Source organism: Apteryx mantelli, chromosome 4, assembly GCF_036417845.1.
Source record: "Apteryx mantelli isolate bAptMan1 chromosome 4, bAptMan1.hap1, whole genome shotgun sequence".
Lineage (NCBI taxonomy): Eukaryota > Metazoa > Chordata > Aves > Apterygiformes > Apterygidae > Apteryx > Apteryx mantelli.
The window spans coordinates 23,422,831-23,447,957 of NC_089981.1; the positions used below are offsets into that span (position 1 = coordinate 23,422,831).

The 25,127-nt window shown below is 41.3% G+C and overlaps 1 protein-coding gene across 1 annotated transcript in view; it reads left to right on the forward strand.

The window, feature by feature from the left end:
- Window positions 1-25,127, forward strand: part of BRSK2 (BR serine/threonine kinase 2) — a 319,563-nt gene that overhangs the window by 237,875 nt on the left and 56,561 nt on the right. The window contains exons 6-9 of the mRNA XM_067295501.1: window positions 7,572-7,605; window positions 8,497-8,565; window positions 11,537-11,683; window positions 19,774-19,805. Of these exons, the coding sequence (XP_067151602.1) occupies window positions 7,572-7,605; window positions 8,497-8,565; window positions 11,537-11,683; window positions 19,774-19,805 (282 nt within the window). The remainder of the gene's footprint in view (window positions 1-7,571; window positions 7,606-8,496; window positions 8,566-11,536; window positions 11,684-19,773; window positions 19,806-25,127) is intronic.

Genomic DNA, 25,127 nt, shown 5'->3' on the forward strand with positions numbered 1-25,127 from the left:
GCTTCGCTTTTCCATATTACCAAGTCATTGCACTGCCTAAGTCACTCTGAACATAACTTGCAGTCAGTCCTATAGGAGTCTTGGAAAGTAGGAAGGGTTGGAGGAGTCCCTGGGCCTTGTTCCCCTGTCTTGGACTAAGAGGTCTCATGGCTAAAATGAAGAGTTGAAAGGGGATACTGTTGAGCTGTAATTATTGGGAGTTTATAATAATCTTTCCTAATTCCCTGTTGTTCCTTATTGTGTCCTGGAAATGTGGCAAAATAAATTTTCACCATCCCCTCGCTTCTCTCCGTTTCACTCATCTCAGCCTCAAAAGATTGAGTCTGTCGTGGAAGGAGATTGTCGTAGGCTGCCTGGTGATTGGAAACTCATCAGTGGTGATAGTTCCGGTGCTGCCTGCCTCCAAATCTCTCTATCCCAAACAAACAAGAGCTGAGGCAAAGCTGACATGTAAATGTAGCTTGTCCCCACGCCAGAGCCGATCCCGGAAGAGACAGTCAGGGCGGAGACTGACACCACTGCTGACAGGCCCACAATTAACTGCCTGTATGCGGCAATTCCCCTGTATCAGTGTCTCCAGAGGGAGTCCTAGGCCTGATCCAGAAAGCTGGTGTATGTGGGAAGAACAGGGATGATTATGGCCTCTAATTTTATTGAGAAGAAAGCTTTGCACCTGTCAGTGGCGTAATAGGGGAAAACAGCAGCTTCAACCCCCTGCACAGTCGATTCCTCTGCCCACAGCTCGCCCACGAGGCAATTCCTAGCAATACTTTGCAGGCCCACAGACTGCCCGGCTCTATTGAAAAAGTGCATGTTCTCGTTAGGATTGATTATTGGTTCTTTTTAAGCTCAGGGCATTTATAACAGCCGGGTCACTGTGTGTTTGTTAGAGGAGCTAGCAGAGATCGCCTAGCTCCTGATCCCCTTACGCCTATATTTGGTGTGTCGCCCCACCTGTGCTGAGGAGATGTATCAGCAGAGTGATGCTCAGTTGCCAAACACCCCAGTTTCCTAGAACCATTTCCGATTAGAATGAATCTATCACATGATGCTGCGCATATTTCCTTCCTCTTTATACACTTGTGTACATAAGCATGTGCATGTATTTAGGACATATGTAGGTGTCCTATATCCAGATATCATTAGGTTTGTAAATTTAGGCCCTCAAAATTGAGAAATGACAGAATTAGTATTTCTTAACCCACCTCACCAAGAGCTTCCATTCCCAGCACACTGCTCCTGTCTCTTTCCCTGATTTTCACTCTCATCTTGCTGACTTCCCAGTCATCTTTGCTCCATATTTGGACCTAAATCCCAGATCCTTTTCTCTTTTTCACTAGATTCCAGCTCTAGTTTCCAACCTACTTGGTTGTCCCAGGCCGTTGCTCTCAGTCCTAGATCTAATTCCTCTTATTTTTGCACTCAGTCGGGGGTTCTTTGTTTTGATGTTTGGTACCTTGTGATAACCCCAGCCAGAGCAGCTCGGAGTATCAGTTTCAGGTAAAAAAAATTGCTTGGTGAAGTATGACCAGTGCAAGTAGAATTTTTATCCTGATGCTCTAGAGAATTTATACTAATAGATACAAACTGCAGTTTTCCAGTGGCTATGCTTGAGTACATTTTTGCAGAGAATGCAAACAAATATTCAGGTCTTCTCTTCACCTTTGGGGGTGCTAGAAATTTTCCTTTTTTATGGGAAAAACATATTTAAAGTAAATTAGACTTAAACAGTGGAAATGTTTTGGTCAAAAGGTTCATATGCTCATGTGCAACACTCATTCACATACAAGCATGAAACCATCTGAGGCAGCAAGGGAAATTGGTGGTAAGTCATAAGCAACTTAAAATGACATTACAAAGGGAAGCCTTATTAATAATTATTAACACCAGCCTCACCTAAAATACATCCCAAAGACTATTAAAAGAGCTTTAAGTTTGCAAAGTCAAATACTGGAAATTTAAGATGTGCTACTTTTCAGGTTGCCAATATAATATTAGCTTGGCCCCGAACTACTTATGCACATTAGAACATGGTCATTAATTATAAGCTTGCACAGTTCTTTTTCCCCAAATCTTTGCCTCATGTGGTGTTTGGATGGTGGTTTTTTGAGTGAGTAGCTATCTAACATTTGATTTATCCTCATCATTCATTGCATGGACCCATTCATAATTTCTGCTCACTACATTCAAGTCTTGCTGTGAATTCTAGGTAGGATTTTCATCATAGCGTCTTAGGTTTACAAATATTAATTATATTGTTTTCATATCAACTGTGTGATATTAATCTTGTTATCTCCATTTATATGAGGACATCTGATTCTCAGAAATGAAAGTCAAAATTATCAGCCAGTTTTGAGTGCCCAGTTTGATACTCTGGGGCCTGATACCTCAGAATCCTCAGTGTTTGATAGCAGCCCTTTATTTTGAAAGCACAGTGCCTACTGACTGCCTCTGCTGCTCCAAGTGCTTGTAAACACTGTAAATCAAACCTCAGATGTGTCACATTGTGATTTTGAAAAGTGGGGAACTGCAAGTCGTGATCATCTGTGATTGGCTCAGTTTAAGGTATCTGTTCCTATTTACAGAGGGATTCTGTAGCAGAGGCAGAGATAGACTTTGATTATCCAGTGTGTCATTCAGCAGCCTTTGTCACAAGATTGTCCTTCATGACACTGAACTTCCCTCATTTTACTACAGACTTTCCAACTTCTGCCATAAATAAAAGAAAGGCATTGTGGACAGCTACACATCCACCACCCCCCCTCCCCGGCCGACCTTCAGAGTATGGCGTAACCCGTTCAAGCTTCATTTTAGCATTTCCTAGCTTTTGAATACTTAACATTGCAATCTTTATGTCCTTTTAACATAGGGATTTGTTTCATTTTTTAAATCAAAATTTCTTAAAGGATCCAAGTCTTAAATGATTTGAACTCATAAACTGATTAATGAACTGATTTGCAAATTCTCAGAAACTATGTTTGTGCTTGAGGAATAAACAGCTGTAAAATGGCTGAGGGCTAGACGCTGAGTTTTCTCGTATAAAGCTAAATGACTGAATTGAAGCTTAAGTTGCAAAAAAGCACTCAGCCTTCCACAGCCACTACCTTCACTACAGCCTTACCTACAGCTACTACCTTAACTGCAGCCTGAACTACCAGCTGCTACTGGAACGTGTTTCTTCAGTCTCTCCCTGCGTTCCTTCCCTGTGTGATCTCTGCCTGTCGCTCCCCCTGCTCAGCGCGCTCTTCTGTGCGTCCTTCTCCTGAAGAGCTCCCTTTATCTATTTTGCTACTCCTCTAGCTTTCCCCTTCATCTCAGCCCTTTGCCACCCAGCATGAGGGGAAAAGCAGAGGGAGCCTTTTGTGCTGGTGGCCAGCTTCAGTCTCTGAAAGCCGGCTTGGAGATAGTGATTATCAGAGGGGGGAAAAGGGACTCTAGCATCCAAGCAACAGCAAAAACATCAGCTAGACACAAGAGGACTTTAGTGCACCTGTACTGCCTCCTTTATCAAGATATCTTCATGCACAAGAAAAATAGAGAGAAAGAGACCTCTTCTTCCTCCTTCTCTACAGAAGCACTGCCTCCAGCTGCGAGGCCTAAAGAACAGCAAAGAGCCATTCCTTCTTCCCCAGATAGCACCGTCTTAAGGCATGGGACCAAAGGACCCTGATGTGGGCACCCATCTTTAATGGGACCTGGGAACCTGTCAGGCAGTTTGAGTGCTGTCAGAAATCCAGTTTAACACCTGGCTTGCCACGCGATGTAGACTGATCATACAGAGCCCAGCCTTCCCTGTGCTTCCTGATAAACCAGCTGCTTTTCTGGGGAAGCAGCTACTGGGTATTCACAGATAAATCCTACAAGGACAACTGATTTTTGTGTGCACGGTGCAGGTCTCTGTTACCTATGCAATGAGTCTGGTAGATCTGAATTGCTTGCACAAGTGACAGACACATCACATCTGCACTGCAGGTATGACAGGGGTTGTCTCAGACCTACTGTAGTTGCATAGGATCTTGATATGCACAGTAGCTACTTTTCTAGTTTTTCAGATTGGTAATGCTGAAATTTGGGGTAGCTATATCAAGGATATATGCATTTCTCTCTGCATGAATGACTTATCTGTCAAGGATTGTCCTAGATTTCATCATTGCAACTTTGGCTTATTTGCTGCAGTTGAGATCCCACACAGATGCCTTGATAAGGACCCCAAAAGTCCTTAGGTGATCATGTGCAAGAGTCCAAGAGTGTGGCATGACCATTCAGAGAGCCCTTGCTGCCCCAGGCAGACTAGCTTGGGAAAATCATCACCCTTCAAATAAACACTGCCAACATCGACACTTTTTTGCAGCACCACCTGCAGGCACCAACTGCTTCTTGATCTTGCTGAGAGAAATACTTATTTGTTATCGAGGGCAGCTTGTGGCTTTTGCTGCACAGAGATGTAGCTGAAAGATGAAGCGATGGCCTAGGGGAAGAGGCAGGGAATGTCGCTTTGACACACGTATATTGAATAATTGGTGATAAGAACCAAAGAAATATTCATGACTCTGTGGAAAGATAAACAGATTTTTGATTAAATTTGAGTTTTCTCTTTAAAGCAGTTGAAGTTGCTCTGTGATTGGCAGCATGGAAATGAGTTTTCTATGGATTCTGGCTGGCCGGAGGATCCCGTTTAGAGCTGTTAGCCAAGATAATGCTGCAGATATCTAGCTGCTGTGTGTTGGCAAGAATTCAGAAGGGCTGTGCCAGAAACCTGTGCTCTCTGGGCAGTTGCAGTGCAGCTGCTGAATGATCGAATTAATCCAACCTGTTCTCTCCAAGCTTCATCCATGCAGCCTACCCAAAAATATATCCCAGGCCCCCCCGACAATTTACTTCACTATTTACTTAGCTGGCTTAGCTTTTAGTGAGATAGTGCGGCCAATTTCTTCCATGGTTGCCTAGAATTTCTTTGCCTTTTTTGTTTGTTTGTTTTTGCATTTTTAAGATGATAAAAGGGGATGTCAGAGTTATATGATTGTATGAGAATTCAAAGGATTTATTAGAGCATTTGTCTGGCCATTCTCCTGGGTTTGAGCAGAATTTCAGTGGTGCCTTGTAAGAAACCTAGCAGATCCCATTGCACTCCAGCAGACATCAGGGAAGCATAACACATTTAAGTGCATTTGCTAGTGGGACACATGAATAGGTACGTACCTTTCCTGGGGTCTGCACAGCACTTACATTCGTCTTCTTTCAAAGAAGGAAAGCTGTCAAAGTGATCATGTTCCTCAGTATCCTTAATTAAGAGTTCTGGAATCTGTCTCAGGTAGAGTCATTGTATACAAACAAAAAGAAGGAATCTGTGAAGTGAGATATTAACTCTTCCCATGCACCGCAAATGGCATGTGCACCCAAACAACATTGTGCCGAAGGATGCTGAACTCTACAGGGTGCTGTGCAGGATTTGAGAAGTCTAGTTTAAGTTTCTAGCTCAGCAACAGATGCCATCTGTAGCAGCCATTTAGGTACCATGTGTCTTAGTTCATCATCTGTAAAAAAGGCAGTGGTAGCATTGTACCTGACAGGAGCTAAAATGCGTTCAAGGCTGGGAAACTCAGACGCTGTTAGTGCGAGGAGCTCAACAGTTACCTAGATTGTGGCTTCACTCCTTCGTTACCTCCTGTTACATTTTCCAGTAAACCTAATGTGACTCAGCCATACAGAACATATCAGAACGAATCTTTCTATTCTGATGTGCCTAAACTGAGCCAATGTCCCTGATCTGATGTAGTCTCTTCCTACGCTCTCTTTGTCACAACCTTTTTTTCCAAATCGAAGTTGCAATACCAGCTTCCTTACACCTCCGGAGATACAGCACTCCCTCACTGCTCTCTCCAAGCAGTTCAGCACTGGCTGGCCACTGGCCATGCTAGTCTAGCCCCAGGTTGCAGTCCAAATCTTAGTGCTGCTCCTTAATTCTGATTTGTATCTCCTTTAAGGATGGACTGCACAGTATACACTGCTTTTATGATAAGAAAAAAAGACAGCCACACTTACCAGGGCTTTTCACAAGAATAATTTAACTCGTCTTCTAAAAGCTTGTAAAATTATGCATTAGTCCAGTGACATGACTGGTTAGTGGTTAAGGCTTTTGAGTATTAAAAAGGACAGGTATAGAGTAGCTGTTGAACTGCTATAAAGAAGCAAACTCATGGGGAACACTCTACAGGGGTGGGATGTGAACATGTGCGTAATGTAAGTAAGCGAGCAATCCGGTAGCTCCCTCAGTGACCTCGCTTTCTCTCCAGCAGTAGTCAGTGATGTGCTGCGTGTCTGTTTTGACTCTCTAATCTAGTTTTATAAAATCTGGTCTCAGTTAAGACATTTGGGATCACTACTGAACAAATAGGCCTAGTTAGAATACATGTAATAACCTCCTAAAGAGAAGATTTTATTAAATATTGTACTAAGCTTTCAAAGTTCCACCTTTCCTAAAATTTGTGAGGTCTCAGTTGTGAAATCAATTACGTTTATCTCTCCTTGCTTAAACTTTGCTTTCAAGCAGGCCCAAGCGTATCTTGAGTTTTATTAAGATAGTCTGCCCAAAGCCGTGATACCGAAGCAGGACAGTCCATGCACGTGGGATGCTGTTTTGCCATAAGATAAGTGTAGTGTGCATGGAAATCTCACTGGGCATTAGTGGAGCATCTTAGCACAAAGATAACCTCACTCTGCTCCTGGTTTACTCACTGCATTGTGAAACTGGTGTCCTCCAGCTACATTTAGGTTTGTTGCCAGAAGCAAAGGCTCGAATGAGTACAGGCTCAGTGACTGCTGGGAGGTGTCAGTACAAACAATAGTGAGATTTCCACGCAGGCCTCATACGGTTTGCATCCCTTTTACTTTGTCAAGCTTCCTTTAATGAAGGCTATAAAATAAATAGCCATAGCCATAATCTTTAGGGATTAAAATGATTACCTGGCAAGTTGAAGTAATTAACTGTTCTCAGCCAGAAATCAAGCCAGAGATATATGGGTGGAAGGATGCGAAAAGAATATATTAACTCAGTAAGTATTAGTACTGCTGTCCATCCTTTTTGTTTGTTTTTTGTTAAAGGAAAAAAACTTGTAGGTGGAAGTCATGTGTTGACAGCTTTTATGACCACTGGCCTAACTGAGAGCAATCTTAGCAGGAGAGATGCAAGATGTGGTTTAGATGCATGTGCTTGGTCTGAAAACATTGTTCTGTTTTTGTCTAAAAGGCTACTCAGTGTGTGCCTTCCTTTTAGTACGGGATTAGAGTCAGTAGGTCTGGAATTCTATATAATCATCCTCTCTTCCTTTCTAGCTTTTAAAAAATTCATAGTAGTGCCATAGAATTTTGAATTATGCTGGTTCATGAAGCTGGCCACTTTCTGAGTTTGTCTTAGAAGTGGCTTTTCATTAAGCTAAGGAAAAAAGAGCTGTTTTTGCCCCTTTATGTTCTGTAGAAGTGAGCCCATCATCATTCTGCTGGGCAAAATGGAAATGCACATACTCCATAAATACCAGACTCTTACATGCTCATTTAATGTGTTTTGTTTTCAGATCACCACATTATGCCTGCCCTGAAGTAATCCGGGTAAGTTGGTTAAAATCTGAGTATTAATGCATACATATTAAAAATATGTCACTTACTGCATGTGTGCAGCTAGACCCTCTCTACATGAAACCTGTCCGAGGCAAACAGCATTGGAAAGGACACAATGAGTGTAACTGTGGTTTTCCTTGTTTGGCTTGGCCCTCAGTCAAGCCGCAGCAACAGTGTGAGGAAAACTGTTCCTGTGTTATTCTCGGAGTACCCTACGTGCCATGTGGTCAGCCAGAACTACAGCAGCCTGGTTGAACTTGATCTTTCCACCCAAGGACTGCAGTCCCCTACGCTTTCCCTGCCCTGCTGTAGCTGTCATTTCCGCAGGAGAATTAGGGTTGGCCATCAGCGATGTTGGGGGTTTCTGTTAAGCAATATGAACTGTCCTTTCCCTCTGGTCCCCCTTTGCCCTCTTAAACCAAGTGTCCAGGGTTCCAGGGGCCAAGAATCCCCCCTTTTGAAGCATAACATTAATATAACACCAAACTGGAAGAGTACAGAAGAGACAGTCAAAACAATACTGTGGGTTCACAAATAACGCGACTGCTGACAAGCTCCCTGAAGAACCAATGAGGAGAAAAACAGCTTCTTTATGCACCTCAGACTCTGTTTAAGCGCCAGTCCTAATCATTTACACATCATAGACCATTCCTGCCCTGCTCCCCACTGCTGACCCTGTTCTTGCAGAACTCAGATAAGGTTGTTCATAAAAATTCAATTAATAGGCTGTGTCGTGGCCTCCTGGTTGGGAAGGTCTCCTTGGGAAGCAGGTGGATGAATTGAAATACAGCGTTTCCCATTCTCCTCTCTCTGGTTCTTCAAGGATAATGAATTCATTTACTAGTGAGCACTCTTTTGAACTTCTGTGTCATTGTTGCGCAGGGAGAAAAATATGATGGAAGGAAAGCAGACGTCTGGAGCTGCGGAGTCATTTTATTTGCATTGCTAGTGGTGAGTCATCTTCTTTGCTCTATCCTTTAAAAAGAAAAGAAAAATCCAAAAATGCTGCTGTATTTAACAGTGATTCTATTGACATCATGTATAGTTGTGTTTTTTTAGTTCCCCTATTTTTGTATCTCTCAGTTGCATCCTTTCCTCTTATTTCTACATCAGTCCCAAAGGAAAAACTTGAAAAATATTTCACCGCTTCTTTGAAATGCTTCTGCCCTACACAGCAGAGCATAGACAAGTGTCAGAGACTTGCCTCCCTAAATGTTTTTTGCTGTGTTGTTATATTGCAGCACTTTAAAGAACCCCATTCAAAGCATATTGAAGTTTGTTGGCCCAAAAGGATGTGCGGGGTTGCAAGTACATGATACAGGGAATATCAGTCTTTCACAGTATGTAACTGTATGTTTCAGTAGGTATATGCATACATTAACTGCAGTGTTTTATCAAGAGAAGAATCAAGTGCAACAGTTTTGTTTCATGCAAGTATTGAGCTACATTTTAATTTAGTACGCTTGAGAATATAAAATTGAGCCAAAACTACAAAGTTTAAATTAGTTTCCATCTGGCTTAGAAATACTTTCCTTAGTATTCAAAATGTAGGATGTCAGAACTTACCCTTGGTTCAAACAAAGTTTCAGTTCTCTGTGGAATTTATTCTGATTTGCAGTGACAATGTAAAACTCCCAAACATACAACAATTGGATGTCTACCTGAAAGCAGATGAGCTTGGCATTCATTATGAATGTCCGTATTCCATAATATAGGAATAATATAGGAATATATCCATAAAATAGGAAAATATAGATTATGTTCACATAAGCAAGGAATATATTACCATATGCAGATTTAATAGTGTATGTGAGGATAGATTTAATATGCCTGTTAAGTTTTTTATATCTAAAATAGCTCAGATGATCATCTACAGTTATAACATAACAAGCTTGAAGTCAAATTTAGATCTCATTGTACATTTATTAGTAAACCTAGTTACTAATTTTTCACTTAAAATTTTGATTTTGACAGAAGTACTTATTCACTGAAACGAAAACCTTTTGTGGGAGTTAGATTCTGCTCATTATTTTTGCTTAAAATACTTGAAAATTATCAAGGAGTTTTGTTTCAAGATTTATGTTGATAATTTGAAAAATGGTCAAAATCAAAATATCTTGAAATAATCTCAGTATGATGCTTTAAATCACCTTAACCAATTTTCATCTTTTTTTTTTCTTTTTAGTCATTTCAGTTCACTGACATTTTTCAAGTTTTATAATTTTTGTCTTGATTTTGCAAGAGAGGAATTTTAATTTTCTCACAAATTATCACTTGGTCATCTGTTGCTCCTGAGCAAGTATTTTCATGGATGATGAAATAGACCCATATAATGAGCTCTTAATAGGGCTTCTTCAGTTTTAGGAAAAGAAGAGAGAAGATAGTGAGATGGTTAGGATTTGTAGGAGGGAGCTTTTCCTTTTCCTATCAAGGTTTGGTGCCCCTCTGTTGCTGGGAAACATCTTCATCTGTTCCTACATATGTACATGAGCCTACAAAACAGTTGAAATAAGTCTACTACTGACAGAGCAGAGCTCTCTAGTTAATTATGTCGGGACAAACCCTACGAAAAGTCTCAAGCTATAATAGCAGTAGTAATAAAAGAACTGTAGTTGTTACCTTCAGGAAATGCCACAAAGCAGCCTTGCTGACTTCATCATGGATTAAATTTCATTAGCCAAACTACTGAACTATCAGAATTGATTTCCCTTTAAGTGTGGAACAGTTAGGAAAAACTTGAGGTAACTTGAGAGATTGGTTGCAGAATACGGGGACGCTGTCTTTTGGAGACCACCCGAATGAACAAACAGAAGGAAATAGTGCCCCATAGCTGTAACCGCTAGGTGGGCTTTCTGAGGCTTCTGCAAATGGAGCTGCTGGTCTCCGTAAACCATATAGACACAGGATTGATTATACAGGTGCAGTACTCATTGTAGTAAGAGCAGTGCCAGCATTGACAACCGAAAACTTCATTATCACAGCAGCTGACAGCTTGCAACTTCCCACAAGCCTTCCTGGAAATCAAGGAAGCTCAGCACCAACTAGAATTATGCAGTGCAAGAGGGAAGTGAGACAGAATATCCAGGAAGACACAGGCTTGCTATAAAAGGATATCAGCTTCAGTCAGTGGAGTTATCTTAAAGATTTCTTCTCTTTCTTTTTTACTTTTTGTCCTTGCAGCGAGGATAGCTCTTTTGCTGCTCTTTGTGGCAAGCTGATGATCTATTCAAAATGTAGACTTCAACTGAAAAAACTCAAGGCATTCTTACGAGCGAGTTACTGCAGGGAAGCAATAGGAACTGATGACCTGACTGCATCATGGGAATTGGATGGAATAGATTAAACAGTTAGAATATCTGCTGCTTGCAAAGGTCAATGTTGGTTAGGATTTCTTTCAGCTATGTCACTCCATTGCTCCAAGAGAAAGAGGATGTTCTTTAGTGAAAGTCTCTCAAATGCTGTTCACCTTCTTTTCAGCGTTTGCAATAAATGTGTCTCAGGAAGATTAGAAATAAGGAGACGATAAACATTGCTGCAGTGAAAGTATGCCCAGGAGGAACACCAACAGATCAAAAGTTTGAGCTGAATTTAAGTGAATCCATGCATCTTTGGTGAATTTGCCTGGAAAAGCAATTTCATATTTTGCATTATGTTTTATACCGGTATTCATTTTCTAATTAAAGGTTTAATAGAAAAAACTGTCCTCAGTTTTGTTTCCCATGTTGGATAAAATACAACAGCGCTAAGAAATTACTTGTTTTCAATGGATAAAAAGAAGTTTTCACTTTTTATAATAATTCAATATGAACTAATTTTCTCTTTTCCTATCTCTTACTGTCTTTATCCTGACTTTTCTCCTTTTGCCCTCTCCAACTCCCTTTCTCTCATCTCTCCTAACCACAATTCTGTCATATCCCTGCAGGGTGCCCTGCCATTCGATGACGACAACTTGCGGCAACTGTTGGAGAAGGTGAAACGTGGAGTGTTCCACATGCCACATTTTATCCCCCCAGACTGTCAGAACCTCTTGCGGGGGATGATTGAAGTGGATGCCTCGAAACGTCTCACGGTAAGAAGGCGTTTGCTGCAAATCATGTGATCAAGACTTCATTTCTCATCTCATTGTAGTTCGGGTTGAATGACTGAGATGACTTGCTGTTTTACTGTCACTCCTGTGCATTTCCTCCTAAAGAAGAACGAAGGGAATTGACAAAGTCTTTGGGAAGGAGCTAGTTGCCTTCTCGTTTAAAGGATAAGGGCATATTACCTTTGTTTCCCTAACCTCATAATTCACTTTCATAAGGAAATGGTGGATGTTTGGAATAACTCCCTCCTCATGTCATCACAGCACAGCTGACACATTTGCACATTTTGGAGTCCACCTGGGTAGCCTGGTTCTCCTGGCTGACGTACCAGCTTGTCAGGGACATGATATAACTGTTTGAAGGTCAAAACTGCTAGGACTGTTCTTTGAAGCTTTGCTTTTAAAAGGGTTAAGTTTTTCTTACGTTTCTGACTAAATCTGTGGCTTGTCACTTCATGCCACTCAGCCCGCATTGTATTCTGTCCTGCATATGCTCTGCATTATCCTCTGGCAGCCTTCAGAGCAGGTGTCTTCTAATCTTCTAGTTCGTGTTGTGTCCTGTGGTCCTGAGTATGGGTAGACCCACAGTGCTGAGCTCCTGGCACTCAGCACTGAAACTTTGCATCTAGGATACAGCTCATCACTACAGCAGAGGCCCTGCAAGGGTGAGCACTGTGTAGTGATTGTATCCTTCATTAACACTGAGTTAATGTTTTGGGGAATTAAAAAAAATTAGCAATTAAAATCATTTTGGAAAGCAAGATTGCCTGCTTGTCAGTGGAGGCTTCTGCCTTTATGGGTACATTGCCCTTGTAAATCCTATTGTCAGGCTCTGGTGATGATTTTATACAGATTTACTAAGCTCACAGATTCTGAGTGGGAGTATGTATAAAGAAATGTAAATTTAAAACTCCTCCTGGTTCTTCAGCCTGCTAAAATATTTATAAATAAACTCTCAGATCAGTGCTTGGCCTCTCTGCCGAGATTGCTAACAACAGCATCAGTCTGCACCAGCTGTGACAGTGCTTTTGGGATGCAGACACCTGTCTGCTAAGAAGTAAACTGAAACTCCCTTCACAACTCTCTGTAAAGTGTTACCTGACAGCTACAGCTGCATTTTGATTTCATTCATTACAAAACCAGGTCATGCTCTATTTGATGACTTAGGTGAAAAGTTCGTCATGTTATTACTAGTATCCTTAACTATTCAAACCCAACAGACATTATATTGCAGTACATGAGTAGCATTGATTGAAAAAAATTCTAAGAAAAATGTTAGGCACAGGAAAAAGGCCTTTTTTTAAAAAAAAAAAAGAAAAGCAGTATTCTTCCAGTTATTTTCATATTTTCAAAAAATCCAGCAGAAGTTAGGGCTGTACCCTGAGACATGAAACAACTTTTCTTTGTGATCGAGAAAGTCACTAAGTCTGTCTCTACCTCAGTTTCCTTTCCATAAGGTACATATAGCTGTATTTGCTGCCTCACAGAGTAGAAAGAACAAGGGCACAAGGCAACAGGGAGCAGGGGCCACAGTGAGTAGGCAGATGAGACCTTGAATGAAGAGTGTGATACATTTTGCCTCTTGGTATAGACTGCAACTCTTGTTAAGAAGTCCACCACAGTGCAGAGCAGTTGAAATGTTCATATTTTTCTCTCAAAGATCCTAGTGCCAGTGGTTTGAGAGTGCCAGTGAACAGAACATCAGACGTTATATCTTCTTTAAAATGTCAAGACTTGAGTTTTGCCACAGTGTAATGCTAGCTTTTTAATTTCCTAATAGTGCCTGAATGCTTTGAATTTCGTAATACAGCAGAGAATGCACGCAGGAGGAAAAAGGGTTAAGATAAATTAAGGTCACATAGTGACCCGCCCGTTTTCTTGATCAAAAAGAAACTCCTATTTCCATAGGGAGAAAGAAAACAGATCAGATAGTTATTGGCAAACAGTAACCGGTGAATTGCAAATAAGAATTTGAAATGAGATGTATTCAAGAGCTGAAAGGTGGGAAGAAAAAGGAATAACTGTTTGTTATTAGTTGCAATCTTATTTTCATTATTTTAGGGGCTTTCAGTTTGCCGCCTCTGCTGCCTGCTGCTGTCACACTGCCCTTTCCATCCTGCTAGCGTTCTGGTCGCCTCGATTGCCAGGCAGAGGGATCTCTTTGTTTGATGCACAGGAGCCAGGAGAATAGAGTTCATTTGGAGGAGCGATCTGAATTCTGTTTTAGCTGCGTCCTGTGAAAAGGGAGTAAATATAGGTCTATATGGAAGCCTCTATTCTTGGCAAATATCTCACTTGAACAATTTGATATTTATACAAAGATCTACTGGAAATTGTGGCTTGGGTACTATATGTGTACTTGGGTACAGCTTGTAGCTGTACATATAGCTGATCATTTGTTCAATATCTTATTGATGAATTCAGCAGAAAAATATAGTGAAATTTAAGGTCACTAGAATTTCTTTTCCTCCCCTCTCTGCTTTGTTCCTTTTTTTGGTTTGTATCTTTTCTCTTTTCATCCAACTTCATTTCCCTCCCTGCAGTAATTGCCATTTCACAGCACACCCACACCTTCCCCAGTCCATCTGTTAAAATGATCAACAAAAACAGAGCTAGCATTCATGTTTAACTGTCATCATTCGGCTCCAGTGTTATAACTTGAGAGGGTTAATGGAGAGGAGGGTATTCAGAATTACTGTTTGTTGGCCCTTTCCTGCCTTCGGAAAATGGCATTACCTTTTTTTGTGTGTGATTCGTTTATGGAAAGAGGACTTTGTTATGTCTTAATGGAATATTGTTCAGGCTCTCCAGATACTGTGTAGCCTGAAGTGTGTTTAGTAGGTAATGCTTGACTACTCTTGTTTACTGGGTCTGTTTAGCTGAACATACTTTAAGTAAAAGAATCCATGTTTTCTTTGCAGTAGACACCATGCAAAAGGAGATCGTAGCTGCTGGTCATGTTGTATGTGTTTCTGACCATCCATGTTTAGGAAACATTGAATCAGACTGGTACTGGTGCAAAGACTGACTGCTAAAGTGACTGGAAGATTGGAGAGCCTGTTGTCAGATTCTGCCTAAAAGAGCTCAGCTTTCTTAGTCTACTGAAATATCTGAGAAAAGATGTACTAGTTGTCTGCATATACATTAGAGGTAATTACCAGGGAGAGAGGGTTTATTTAAGCTAAAGAAGATACTGGCACAGAAACAAATTAATATCAAATGGACTTACATAAAAGTAGGCTAGAAATTAGTATTATTTTAGCTATATCAGTCAGGTTGTAGGACTGCTTTCTAGTAGGAGTAGAGTTGGGAGGGACAGGCGAACCAGTTTGAAGACGCAGTTGGCTAGGTTTATGGAAGAGAGTGAGTGCTCGTGCTGCCTGCAGTACTGCAGGGGGAGGTTCCTTTAAGTGTTGTGCTCTTCCAAGAGCAAACGCTTTTTTCCATGGAGGGTTCCAGTGATTCAGCATCTCTATAGAGGAGAATTACGGTTACTGTAGGGGAATTCATTTCATTCTCAGTTGCTGTTTCCTTCTGCAGAAACACAAAGACAAAAGGGAAGGACTATGGAGTTTTTGGTCCACTTTCCTTTTAATGATGGGTGAGCTTTATCAACACCTTGTCTGTAGAGCAAGTTTGATCAGGACAGGTATTACGGAATAAGCTATTATTATAAAGCTGTTACTGTTTCCAGTGTTGACATTTTATTCCAGAATAAAATGACTTGTCTTCTTTGTTGAGGTCCACACAGAGGCTAGTCTGAAATACCTATCCCTGAAAACTGTCCAACTTAAACTACTCCAGATTTTCAGCATCTCCTCTCTGCTGTTTTGTCTTGTCTGTGGTCTAATGTATGCTAATGCTGATGTTTTCCTTATTGCTTGGACTGCAGCATCTAAAGGATGTTTAAAAAAAATTAACAAGGGAAAACTCATCCTGCATCCTTCTTTGTTTTTCTAGATGATCTTATGGTAAGATGCCTAGCACATCATTTAAATTATCTCGCTTCACCACCTGTACAGTGGAAGTAAACGTCCAGTAGACGTATGTAGGCGGTAAACTCTTGGCTGCCAAGGACCTTTTCTTACGGTGTGCACCTAACGCAATGACACCTTGCCCTTGTCAAGGTCCTTAGAGACTGCTGTAGTACAGCTGCTAATACTGACAGTGACAGTGATTCCACCAGTGCTGTTTGCACTGTCAGCTTGAATTCTTTGGCCATGAAAAGCCTGTATCTTGACATTATGCAGTAGGTTTAAAGTTCAAGCAAGAGGATCTTCTGATGGAAGAAGATTTATCTAAGGTGCAGGACCATTTATTGCAAAGATGGGTTTGAGATTGTTCACTTTCTGGATAGGGAAGTCTGGAATCTGACATGAGCACAAGCCCAGATTCACATCCACAGATTTTCAGAAAGTTTTTCTTCAGGACAGAACTTTTCAGCTTGGCAACTGCTCTGCTGAAATCAGTGCTCAGGATGTAGACAGCACTGTCTTGTTTTCCATCTGCCTGTCTATCTCCATCTGTTGTTCCCTGTCTTAGAATTCAGACGTAAGCTCGTTGGGGGAGGAGACCTCTTTTTCTGATGAGTTTGTGCAGCTCTTTAGCACAACGGGGTCTCATCTTTGAGTGGGGCTCCTAAATGCTACATCAGGATACAAAGTTAATATGTATTGGAAGTGTTTTTATATAAAACTGTGAAAAAGGAATTCCCTCTCTCCTTACATTACAGCATTTTAGCTTGCAGAAACCTCTCCTGTGACTCTGCACGTGCAATGGATCTGAGCATGTTTTGTTGTTTTAGAGATGGCATCATGAGACAATTGCCTGCAGTGGCTAGAGATATTAGGAAGCAGCATTTTTACAACTCCCATAAAATGGCATTAAATTTGGCAAACTCATGTGCAAACAGCAAGAACCCTCTGGGAAGGGCTGTTAAATGCCTTCGTCACTTAAATGCATTTAAACATTGTGTTTAAATGAAGGCAGGAGGAGTGAGATTAGCTCCCACTGTGGATCTCCCTCCCCTGCATTGCATAGTAAAAAGCATAAAGACTTTTCCTTGTCAAAACCAATTGCCCTCCCATAACCCTCCTGTCACTTTAATGCAGATGAAAAGCAACAAAGCATTAATTAATTACCTTTAAAAAAAGCAGTGAAGATGTTGGCAGCAGCAAGCGCACTTGTAATAACATTTCAATGCAATTACATTTGAATCAGAATAGAAATTGATTCAGATTCGGAATAGAAATTGGTTTTGTAGAGTAGTTTTCATATCGAGGGTATCCCAGAGTACTTCACAGCAATGATTTTGATGGGGATGGAACTGCAAATGTGTAGGTAAACAGCAGCCATTGTGTTTGCACGTGAGAACTCGCACACATCTCTGTATGTATATCAAAGTGCTACGGTGCTTCTCTTTCAGAAAAATGCTGTGAGGTCTTTAGCTTGAAGGAGGCTGGTCGGCAGGGATGGGCGGAAGGGATTTCTGCTTGACATCCCTGAAGGAGCCCAAAGGTCTGTGACTAGGACAAGAACCGGTGACCCTCCGTTCTTCTCCCTCTTTGAATCAGGGAATGAAGTGCTGTTGTCTGCTTCATTATGGCATTTCTGCATATCGCAGGCACAAAAGAACAGTGCGACCCATGGAGACAGAAAATGCAGCAGAAGAAGCAAGCATGAAAGAGAGCTGGACATCGCTTAGCTGTATCATCTGCATTCTGTCTGAAATCATTAATATCTCTAACTCTCCATTTGGTGTATATGAAATGAAGAGTAGATATGCATCTCACAGGGTGGTTTCACCAAGCAAAGGAAGTACCCTCCTTAGTGGGTCCTTACAGTAGTGTGGACCTGATGACTAACCATGCTAAAATCCTGTCCAGTGTCAGAATAGTGTCTCCTTATGTTCTGTGTTTGTGTGTCACCTTGCACAGCCCCTGGTCAGGAGGACTGCACCTCCAGGCTATTTGGGGAGCACACATAGTATGTACCTTTATCTCCCTGAGCTAAGCTTCTCAGGGGAGATGGCAGTGAGTCACCAGTACTCCATCCACCTCTTAATAGTGCAGGGGTGAAGGGACTGGTTGACCAAGGGGAGTTTTGATAGGGGAAGCCCTGTGGCAGAGCTGAGGCCCACAGTCCTGAGGTCTGTATCATATACTGCAACACCAAGGAATGAGCTTTCCACAGCAAGAAGACGAGGAGTTATAAAACACACAGATGTGGCACTGGGGTCTTTTCAAGTCCAAACACCAGAGTTGCCATGACTGGAAAGCACAAGTCATCAGGAGGACCTACATCTCACTTCTACCTGGTCATGACCACGGCTCCTGCCATGCAAAGGAGAAAAGGAACTCCATTCAGTGGCCTGAGCAGGAGGATCGACTGCTTGGTTTGCAATGAAAGGTGTTTCAGTGCTTTATGTGCAAGCACACCCAAACTAGCTGTAAGCTGGCTAGCTCCAGTACAGAGAGGAGTGAGCCTCAGTGGCGTGGGCTTTGGTGAAAGCTATGCCAGTCTGCCCAGGACCTTGGATGCACATGCTGGAGAGGTTTGCTGCTCCTAGCACATGAGCTAGTTAGATGACAGCTAGAGGAACAAATAGCAACTGTACCTCTGATTGCGATGTTGATGCAGTCTTGGTTTTAAAGGAGGCTGTTTGTTTCTCATACTTATCCCTCCTGCCTCCTGTCATGCTTTCCTAAGCTGTATTCCCTTGTTTCTTTGATTTCAGGAAAAACCCTGTCTCACGTAACAAATGATCTCATATAGAGTCTGAGCCGGAGCTATTCCAGGTTTCCCAGGCAAGGAGCTGTTGTTATATAACACAGAAGCCTTTGATTCCTTGCTCTCTGTGTTAAACACCCACTTTTATCGCTGAGATTTTGTTTGTCCATTCCTCTTTTTTTTTTTTTCTTGCTCCCTGGTTGTCATTATTCTGGAATTGAAGGGGAAAGTAATAAGAGCAGGACAGCTGTCTCCATTCTTGCTGACCAGTTTAATGGGGCTCTCATTTCATCTGGTAGCTGGTAGCACTTGAGTTTCCTTCTAGCTCTGCCCTGCCTCTATCTTGCACGTTGCACAAACCCACACCTATATGCAGCGAGCGTGCATATTGCTCTTCATGTTCAAAGGTTCTTCATAACAGGGAATAGGAGGAATATTGTCCTCCTAATGAACAATCCTGGGTATGAATAGTACTTTTCTACTGTGATGAAGCTTCAGATAAGCTGGATTAGAAAGGTTTTGCTCTAAGGTTTGTTCTCTCTGCTGCTTAGGGTTTTGCTTAGGAAAAAAGTGCATTTTTTATTCCCATGCGCTTGCAGAAAATGTGGCCATTGTGTAACGTTTACTGGCATCTGCATTCCATAAGCAGACGAGGCCACTATTAAACTTAATCAGTCCTTCATGACATGGTGAAATGCTCATGCCTGAAACAGAAAAGGAGGAAGCAAAAGGAGTTTGCAGGCTGATGATCAGCTGCTGGAACAGTAAATGGTATTACCTCAACATCAAACCTTACTCCACTTGCTCTTTAGGTTCTAATGGCAAATGTGATGCCATCAGGAATGGGTCCTGACGGAAGATCGTATCACTCATACATGTTTTACTTTGTTCATTCACATTATCCATTTGAACCTATTGAATTTGTTTCTTTTCCTTCTCTCTCTCTCCAAAACAAAACCAGAAATGGGTTTTTGGTGTAAAGAATCAGTCATGAAGCACACACTGAAAGGAGCACTCTTAGTTTCAGTTAGATTGCAGAGGGGAAGGGCTTCGGAAGGGAAAAACTTAATTTGCAACACACTTGCTCGTGAAGCCTTCTACTTCTGCATTTTCCTGAGATTTGCTCCTGACTTGTTCCTTATATCCAGAGTTACGGTCTTCTTTACAGTGGGTGGGTGAGGATGAGCATGCTCTTTATGCAAAATAAAGCTCCTGTCGTTTGCACGGATCCAGCTCTGGAATGGTGGACTTAACACTAACTAGAGGCAAGCCTTGAAGAAGGATGTCTTATGATGTTACTACTTCTTTTCTACAGCACTAATTCCTTGTTTTCTTTTCCTTTGTAGCTAGAACATATTCAGAAACACATATGGTATATGTAAGTAACACTTTTTGATTAACTTTTGCATGTGTTCAGTATTGGTTGTGTTACGGGAGCTGATATTCTAGTGATTGCTGAAGAGAGAGATTGGAACTAGAAAGCAATTTTTACACAGGTGGAGAAAGGTGCAGAGGAGAGGAAGGCATCTAGCAGTGATTTTTTACCCTCTGCCACTAAAATAATTTCATTTCTGTAAATTCTAGCCAGGAACTTTCATATACAGAAACATGTGAGTAGCAATTGTTTGAAATGAGACGTTCAGTCCAGCAATTTGCTGTGTTGAAAAGATAACCTGCAAAAAACTAACAACCATATTTAGTTTGCTGTCGAAGGGCTACAGAGAATCCCTTGAAAACCTTCTTGACAAGAAAACTTTTGCTTGGTCCTTCGTGGCATCTTGGCTTTTCTCTGAAGTACAGACAAAAAAGATTATATTGATAAGTGAGCACCTGTGAGCAAGAGACTTTCTGTCTCATAATTCCTACTCCTGCTTCTCCACAGCAATCTAGGAGGCTGCTTCTGACCTTGTAAGCTGTTGATGTGAGAGTAGTTCTGCGACTTGATTAAAAGTAGCAGCAGTCTTGACAGTGAAACAGGAGGTCTATGAGAAAAGTCTGCGCCTGTCCAGTGGTTTGGGCATGAGGAAGATTGATGGCTTTCAGAAGTGACCTTTCACTTTGTGTAGTCCTACTACTATTTCAAGAAACCTAAGTAAATAACATTTTTGCTTTATACTGATGATAACCCAATCGAATTAAGGTGAATACTTCACAGGTATTAAACAAGGAAGTGATGCTTTGATACTTGCTACCGGAGGTCAGCACGCCTACCAGTTCACTAAATGTGTGATATGGAAAGTCCTGCCTTCGTAATCCTGTCATTGCTCTTGGGAAGCTTTTGAGGATGATCTGACCTGATATTTAAGCCCATCACCAGGAAAAAACTTTTGTTTTGGTTTCTCAAATTCTACCTTATGGTACTGTTCACTTGCTGGATTCATCTGGCTTAAAGGGGACCTGAGGGCATTCAACAATTTAGTAGAAGAACATGTTTTGTTCTTAGTTTGCCTGAAATGGTGGTTGCACTCGGCCTGTGGCTTTTTTCATACTCTGTGGCTGCCAGTTGACATGGCACTTTTTAAAACCAAAGAAGGACTTGAGTGTTGTACAAGGGGCAACACTTTTGCTGAAAGTGTTTTCTTTTTAAAAAAAAAAAAAAAATCTCATGGATAAATGTAAGAGAAATTAAGAGGGGGGAATTCTGATTGTAATCTCTGAAACGTCCCTCCTATAATGTCTTACTTGAAATTCAAAAGTAAATGCTGTTTACATTGGACTGGACAGCTGATCCCCTTTGTTTCTTCATGGACTGAAATCAGGCAACTTTATTTTCCCTGTGCTTCCATCAGAAGTGGAATAGGAAATAAAATCAAATGGCACTGATCACTTATATTATTCTTCTAACCTTCCTCAAGAGTTTTGCCTGGAAGTTTTCACCTCGCAGAGAACTGTTGTTCCAGGCTCACATGCACAGTTAAACAGGTGTTATTTCATGGCTTTATTCTACCTTTAAAATTTGAAGACCTTTTTCTTTGCAGTTGTAAGTGTTAGACCATTTTCATTTACTTCTCGATGAAGATCTAGCTCTCTGATGTTTGGCACAGTAAATAGGTTTTTACCCCAATGGAAATTGCATCTGAGGGCGTTCTCATAAGAACTAACTTGAGTTTTGCAAAAGCAGATCTCTCTAGACTCCCAGTATAGTCAATGCAGAGAGAGAAAGGCTCCTCCAGAAGTCAGTTCAGATGGCTTAAAACAAGGTTTCTGCTCAAAATAGCTTTCTAAAGGAGTCTCTTTCTCATTCTCTCTCTGTTGGTCATGGATTGACCTAAGGAGGATAACCTCCTTTGGCTAAATTTAGTCTGTGAATAACCCTGCCACCTCCAAACTCTACTACTTCCATCTGGTAATGTTCCCTAGCCTCTCTGCATTCATTCTGCCTGGATGTATTGCTGTTGACAAAGACAGGAGCGGTTACAAGTGTCTTGTTTGTAGGCCATGGCTGTTTTGCTTGCATCTTTCATTTTTTCTTTATGTAGCACTACTATTCTGTATAAAATCTTTATTCTTTGTCATAAATAGTTTACTGACCTGAAAGTTGTGCTCAGAAAATGATAAGTGATTTCACTTAATTCTTAAATAGATATTCAAGATCCTGTAAAACTGTGAAAAAGATGTAATTGCAGGCTAGCCAGACCGAGAGAGGTCTTGAAAGTTGGAATCATGATTCACAATCCTAAAAAAAGGAAAAATGAAACCAAACAGAAACCTTTCATTTCCAACTTCCCGTTCTTCTTGCTCTCCCACACAAATTAATTCAGTGATATTTTTGAGCCTTTTTAATTGAAATAGTTTTTTTTTTTTCCAAAATAGTGCTAGATTTTGTGCCAGGTAATTTTTACCTCAAGCACAGGTTATCATATATCAGCAAATAAACACCAGTTATTTTAATCATTTTTAATAAAACAAGAGGGCAAATAGAATCTGCTATTTTGGTAAATATAGAACCCTGTGATACTGAGTTATTGCCCTAATTGTGAGGGTAACAAATTTACCAAAATTGGGAAAAGAAGAGTGGTACTGGTTTCGCTTTGCTTTGAGCTAATGTAAATGTGCATCTCAGTGAGATTCATGAGCGAATTTCGTGGAGAGATTTAAAAAGTCCACCCTGTTCTGGAATCACGTCCATTGTATGCATCGTTCCTCACAAAAGAGACGAGGTTTTAAATCAGCGATTACATTCATCCAGGCCTTTAAAAAAAATATACGCGATTTGCAGTATTCATCGTGTGACATTGTTTGATGTCTGTGTGGGCTAAAATGCAACAAATTTGTCACTTTCTCCCAGACTGAGGATGGAGCAGACACTATCGTTGTGCCAATCACAGTGCGGACCCAGTGATTTTCATTTCCTGAAGCAGTGACTGCATTGCCAAATGACAAGGCGTCTCTTTGCAGATTTTTCTTGTACCTGATGAGGAAGCGTGAAAATCCCTGACTATGCCTGAGGTTGACCAGGTGCAGGGCATAAGGGAAAACCACTTTTCAGTGCGCAGAAGATAGCAAGCTGTGCTCTCTAGAAACGACTCACAAGCTGTTATAAAAGAAACTTGCAGGTGATATTCTGCTAAAGACTAGGACAACTAGTAGGAAATCCAAATATTCTGGGAATTTTCAAAAGCAATAACTTCTTTTTAATCTCTTTAATTTACCTTAAGGACCTCTGCTTGTAATATAATGAATGATTAATGAAGTCAATACCTAGTAGTATTGAACTTTGGATGATTAAAAAACAAAAATGCATGCTGCTGTCCAAAGGTCCATCCTGCAAGAATATATTTTAATGACAAGGTCATCTTCGGCTGTAATAGTGCAAGGTTATGATTTAGTCATTGCTTATTACTTGCTGAGAACTAGGTCCTGACACAGTTTGAATAATATCTTGCTCTAGGAGTAGCTACGTCATAAAGACAGGGCATTCAAGGAATACGGTGTTTCTCTAGTTGGACAAGGGTGTCTGAATCTAGCCCTTAGACTCAGGACCATGCTAGCGTTGCACAAGACATCAGAGACTTCTCTCATACTCTGTGGAGGCACCAGAACTTGTGTTTTAGTGAGTTGGCTCATGTCACACAAGAGCGAACCCCAAGGAGCAGATTCTGTCTCTCTCCTGCAGAGTCAGCAGCCAGCCCTCCTAAGGGGCACAAAACTAGGCAGGGAGTGTGCGAGTGCTCACTGTAAGAGAAATGGGATCTAGCCCACGTTGTCTTGGAGTTCCTCTGGATTTCCACCCACGTCATTTACCCTATACTGAGCCCATGACACTCATTCAGGAAGTGCTAAGCACATTTTCACCACTTCAAGAGAAGATAAAATGAAAATTTCCAGGAAGTCTTTCCACAAGTGATGTCCCGCAAACACAGTTAACCTCCAAACTATCACAAAGCAGACATCTTTAAACTGCATTTCAACTTGCTTAAAAATAAATGGCAAGTAGCACCCAGCAGTATTCAGTGATCAAGGTGTAGCATGTAACTGCCCTTTCCCGCATCAGAGCCATGACTGCAATGACTTAGGGTTGCCCTCTTACTTTGGAGGAAATAATCTGTGTTGGCTGCCTTTTTGGTACTGCTGTACTGGCTGAGGCCTTGAGTTCATGTGTGTGATTCTACCGTGGGTGCTTTCTAACCCACCCAAGAAGAATTAGGGTGCATCTGCATTGGAGCTTCCTTTCTGATGTAGGTACTTGGCCAGCTCACATCTGAGCCCAGAGCGCATTAAGCTGTGCAAATAAGTTGGGAATTTGTGCTCACCTTGTTTCTGCCGGCATCGAAAGGAAGGGTCTAGTGCCCAAACACAGCCCCATGGACAGCAAACTGTGATATTTGATGCAGCTGAAATGTTCCTGGTTCCTGTCACCCACTGTGGGAGCCTGGACGCAACAGTCGCACGTTCACATCACATAAAGAGAAGTCCTCGCCCACAGGCTATGAAAGCCTTGACAGGACATGCAGCACCCGCTGAGAAATAGTGAAGATTCAGGATAAGCAGTTTCTCCTACCAAAATCCCACCACACCAAACCCACTTCTTTGGGTGGACACACTTTACATAAGCTGCTCCCTGCCTAACTAAATAAAATCAAAGGATATTCAGGTTGCTTGCTATTTATAACATTCAGTCTGTCATAGATATCCTGAAATCTTGAGCTGTTTTTTATAGCTAGGGCTTATAACTGCAATGAATAATCAATATTTCCTGAGTTTAGTGAATGAAATGAGATAATTATGCAGGAAGTTTGTGTTTACTACTTTTAAAAGAGTAGTGTGCTCTGCCACTAATTATATATTCCTAGGTCTACCACTGACCTTGGGCAACACACTCGGGCCCGAATTTTCAAATTTGCCTGTCTGAAGAGAAGCAGAGATTGCCATATTTAGGCATGTAAATAAGGGACCTCGTTTCCTGAAATATCTTTTAAAGTGTGTCAAATTGGGACCTCAACACTGAGGTCTCCTAAACCACTTTAGAAGTTTACAAGTGAAAAATTGCTGCAATGCCTGTTGTAATTATAATCAGTGAAACACAGTGTTGGTTTGTTCACAGTTCATCCTTTGAAAGAGAATCATTCAGCTTGCACTTTTTAGCCTGATAGCCTGAGGTCTGGCCTGCTGATGAGACAGCATCTCTAAAACCATGTAGTGTTTTATAAATGTTTGGCATTAGGACGCTGAACAGCTGCTTAAATGATGAGGGCACTGG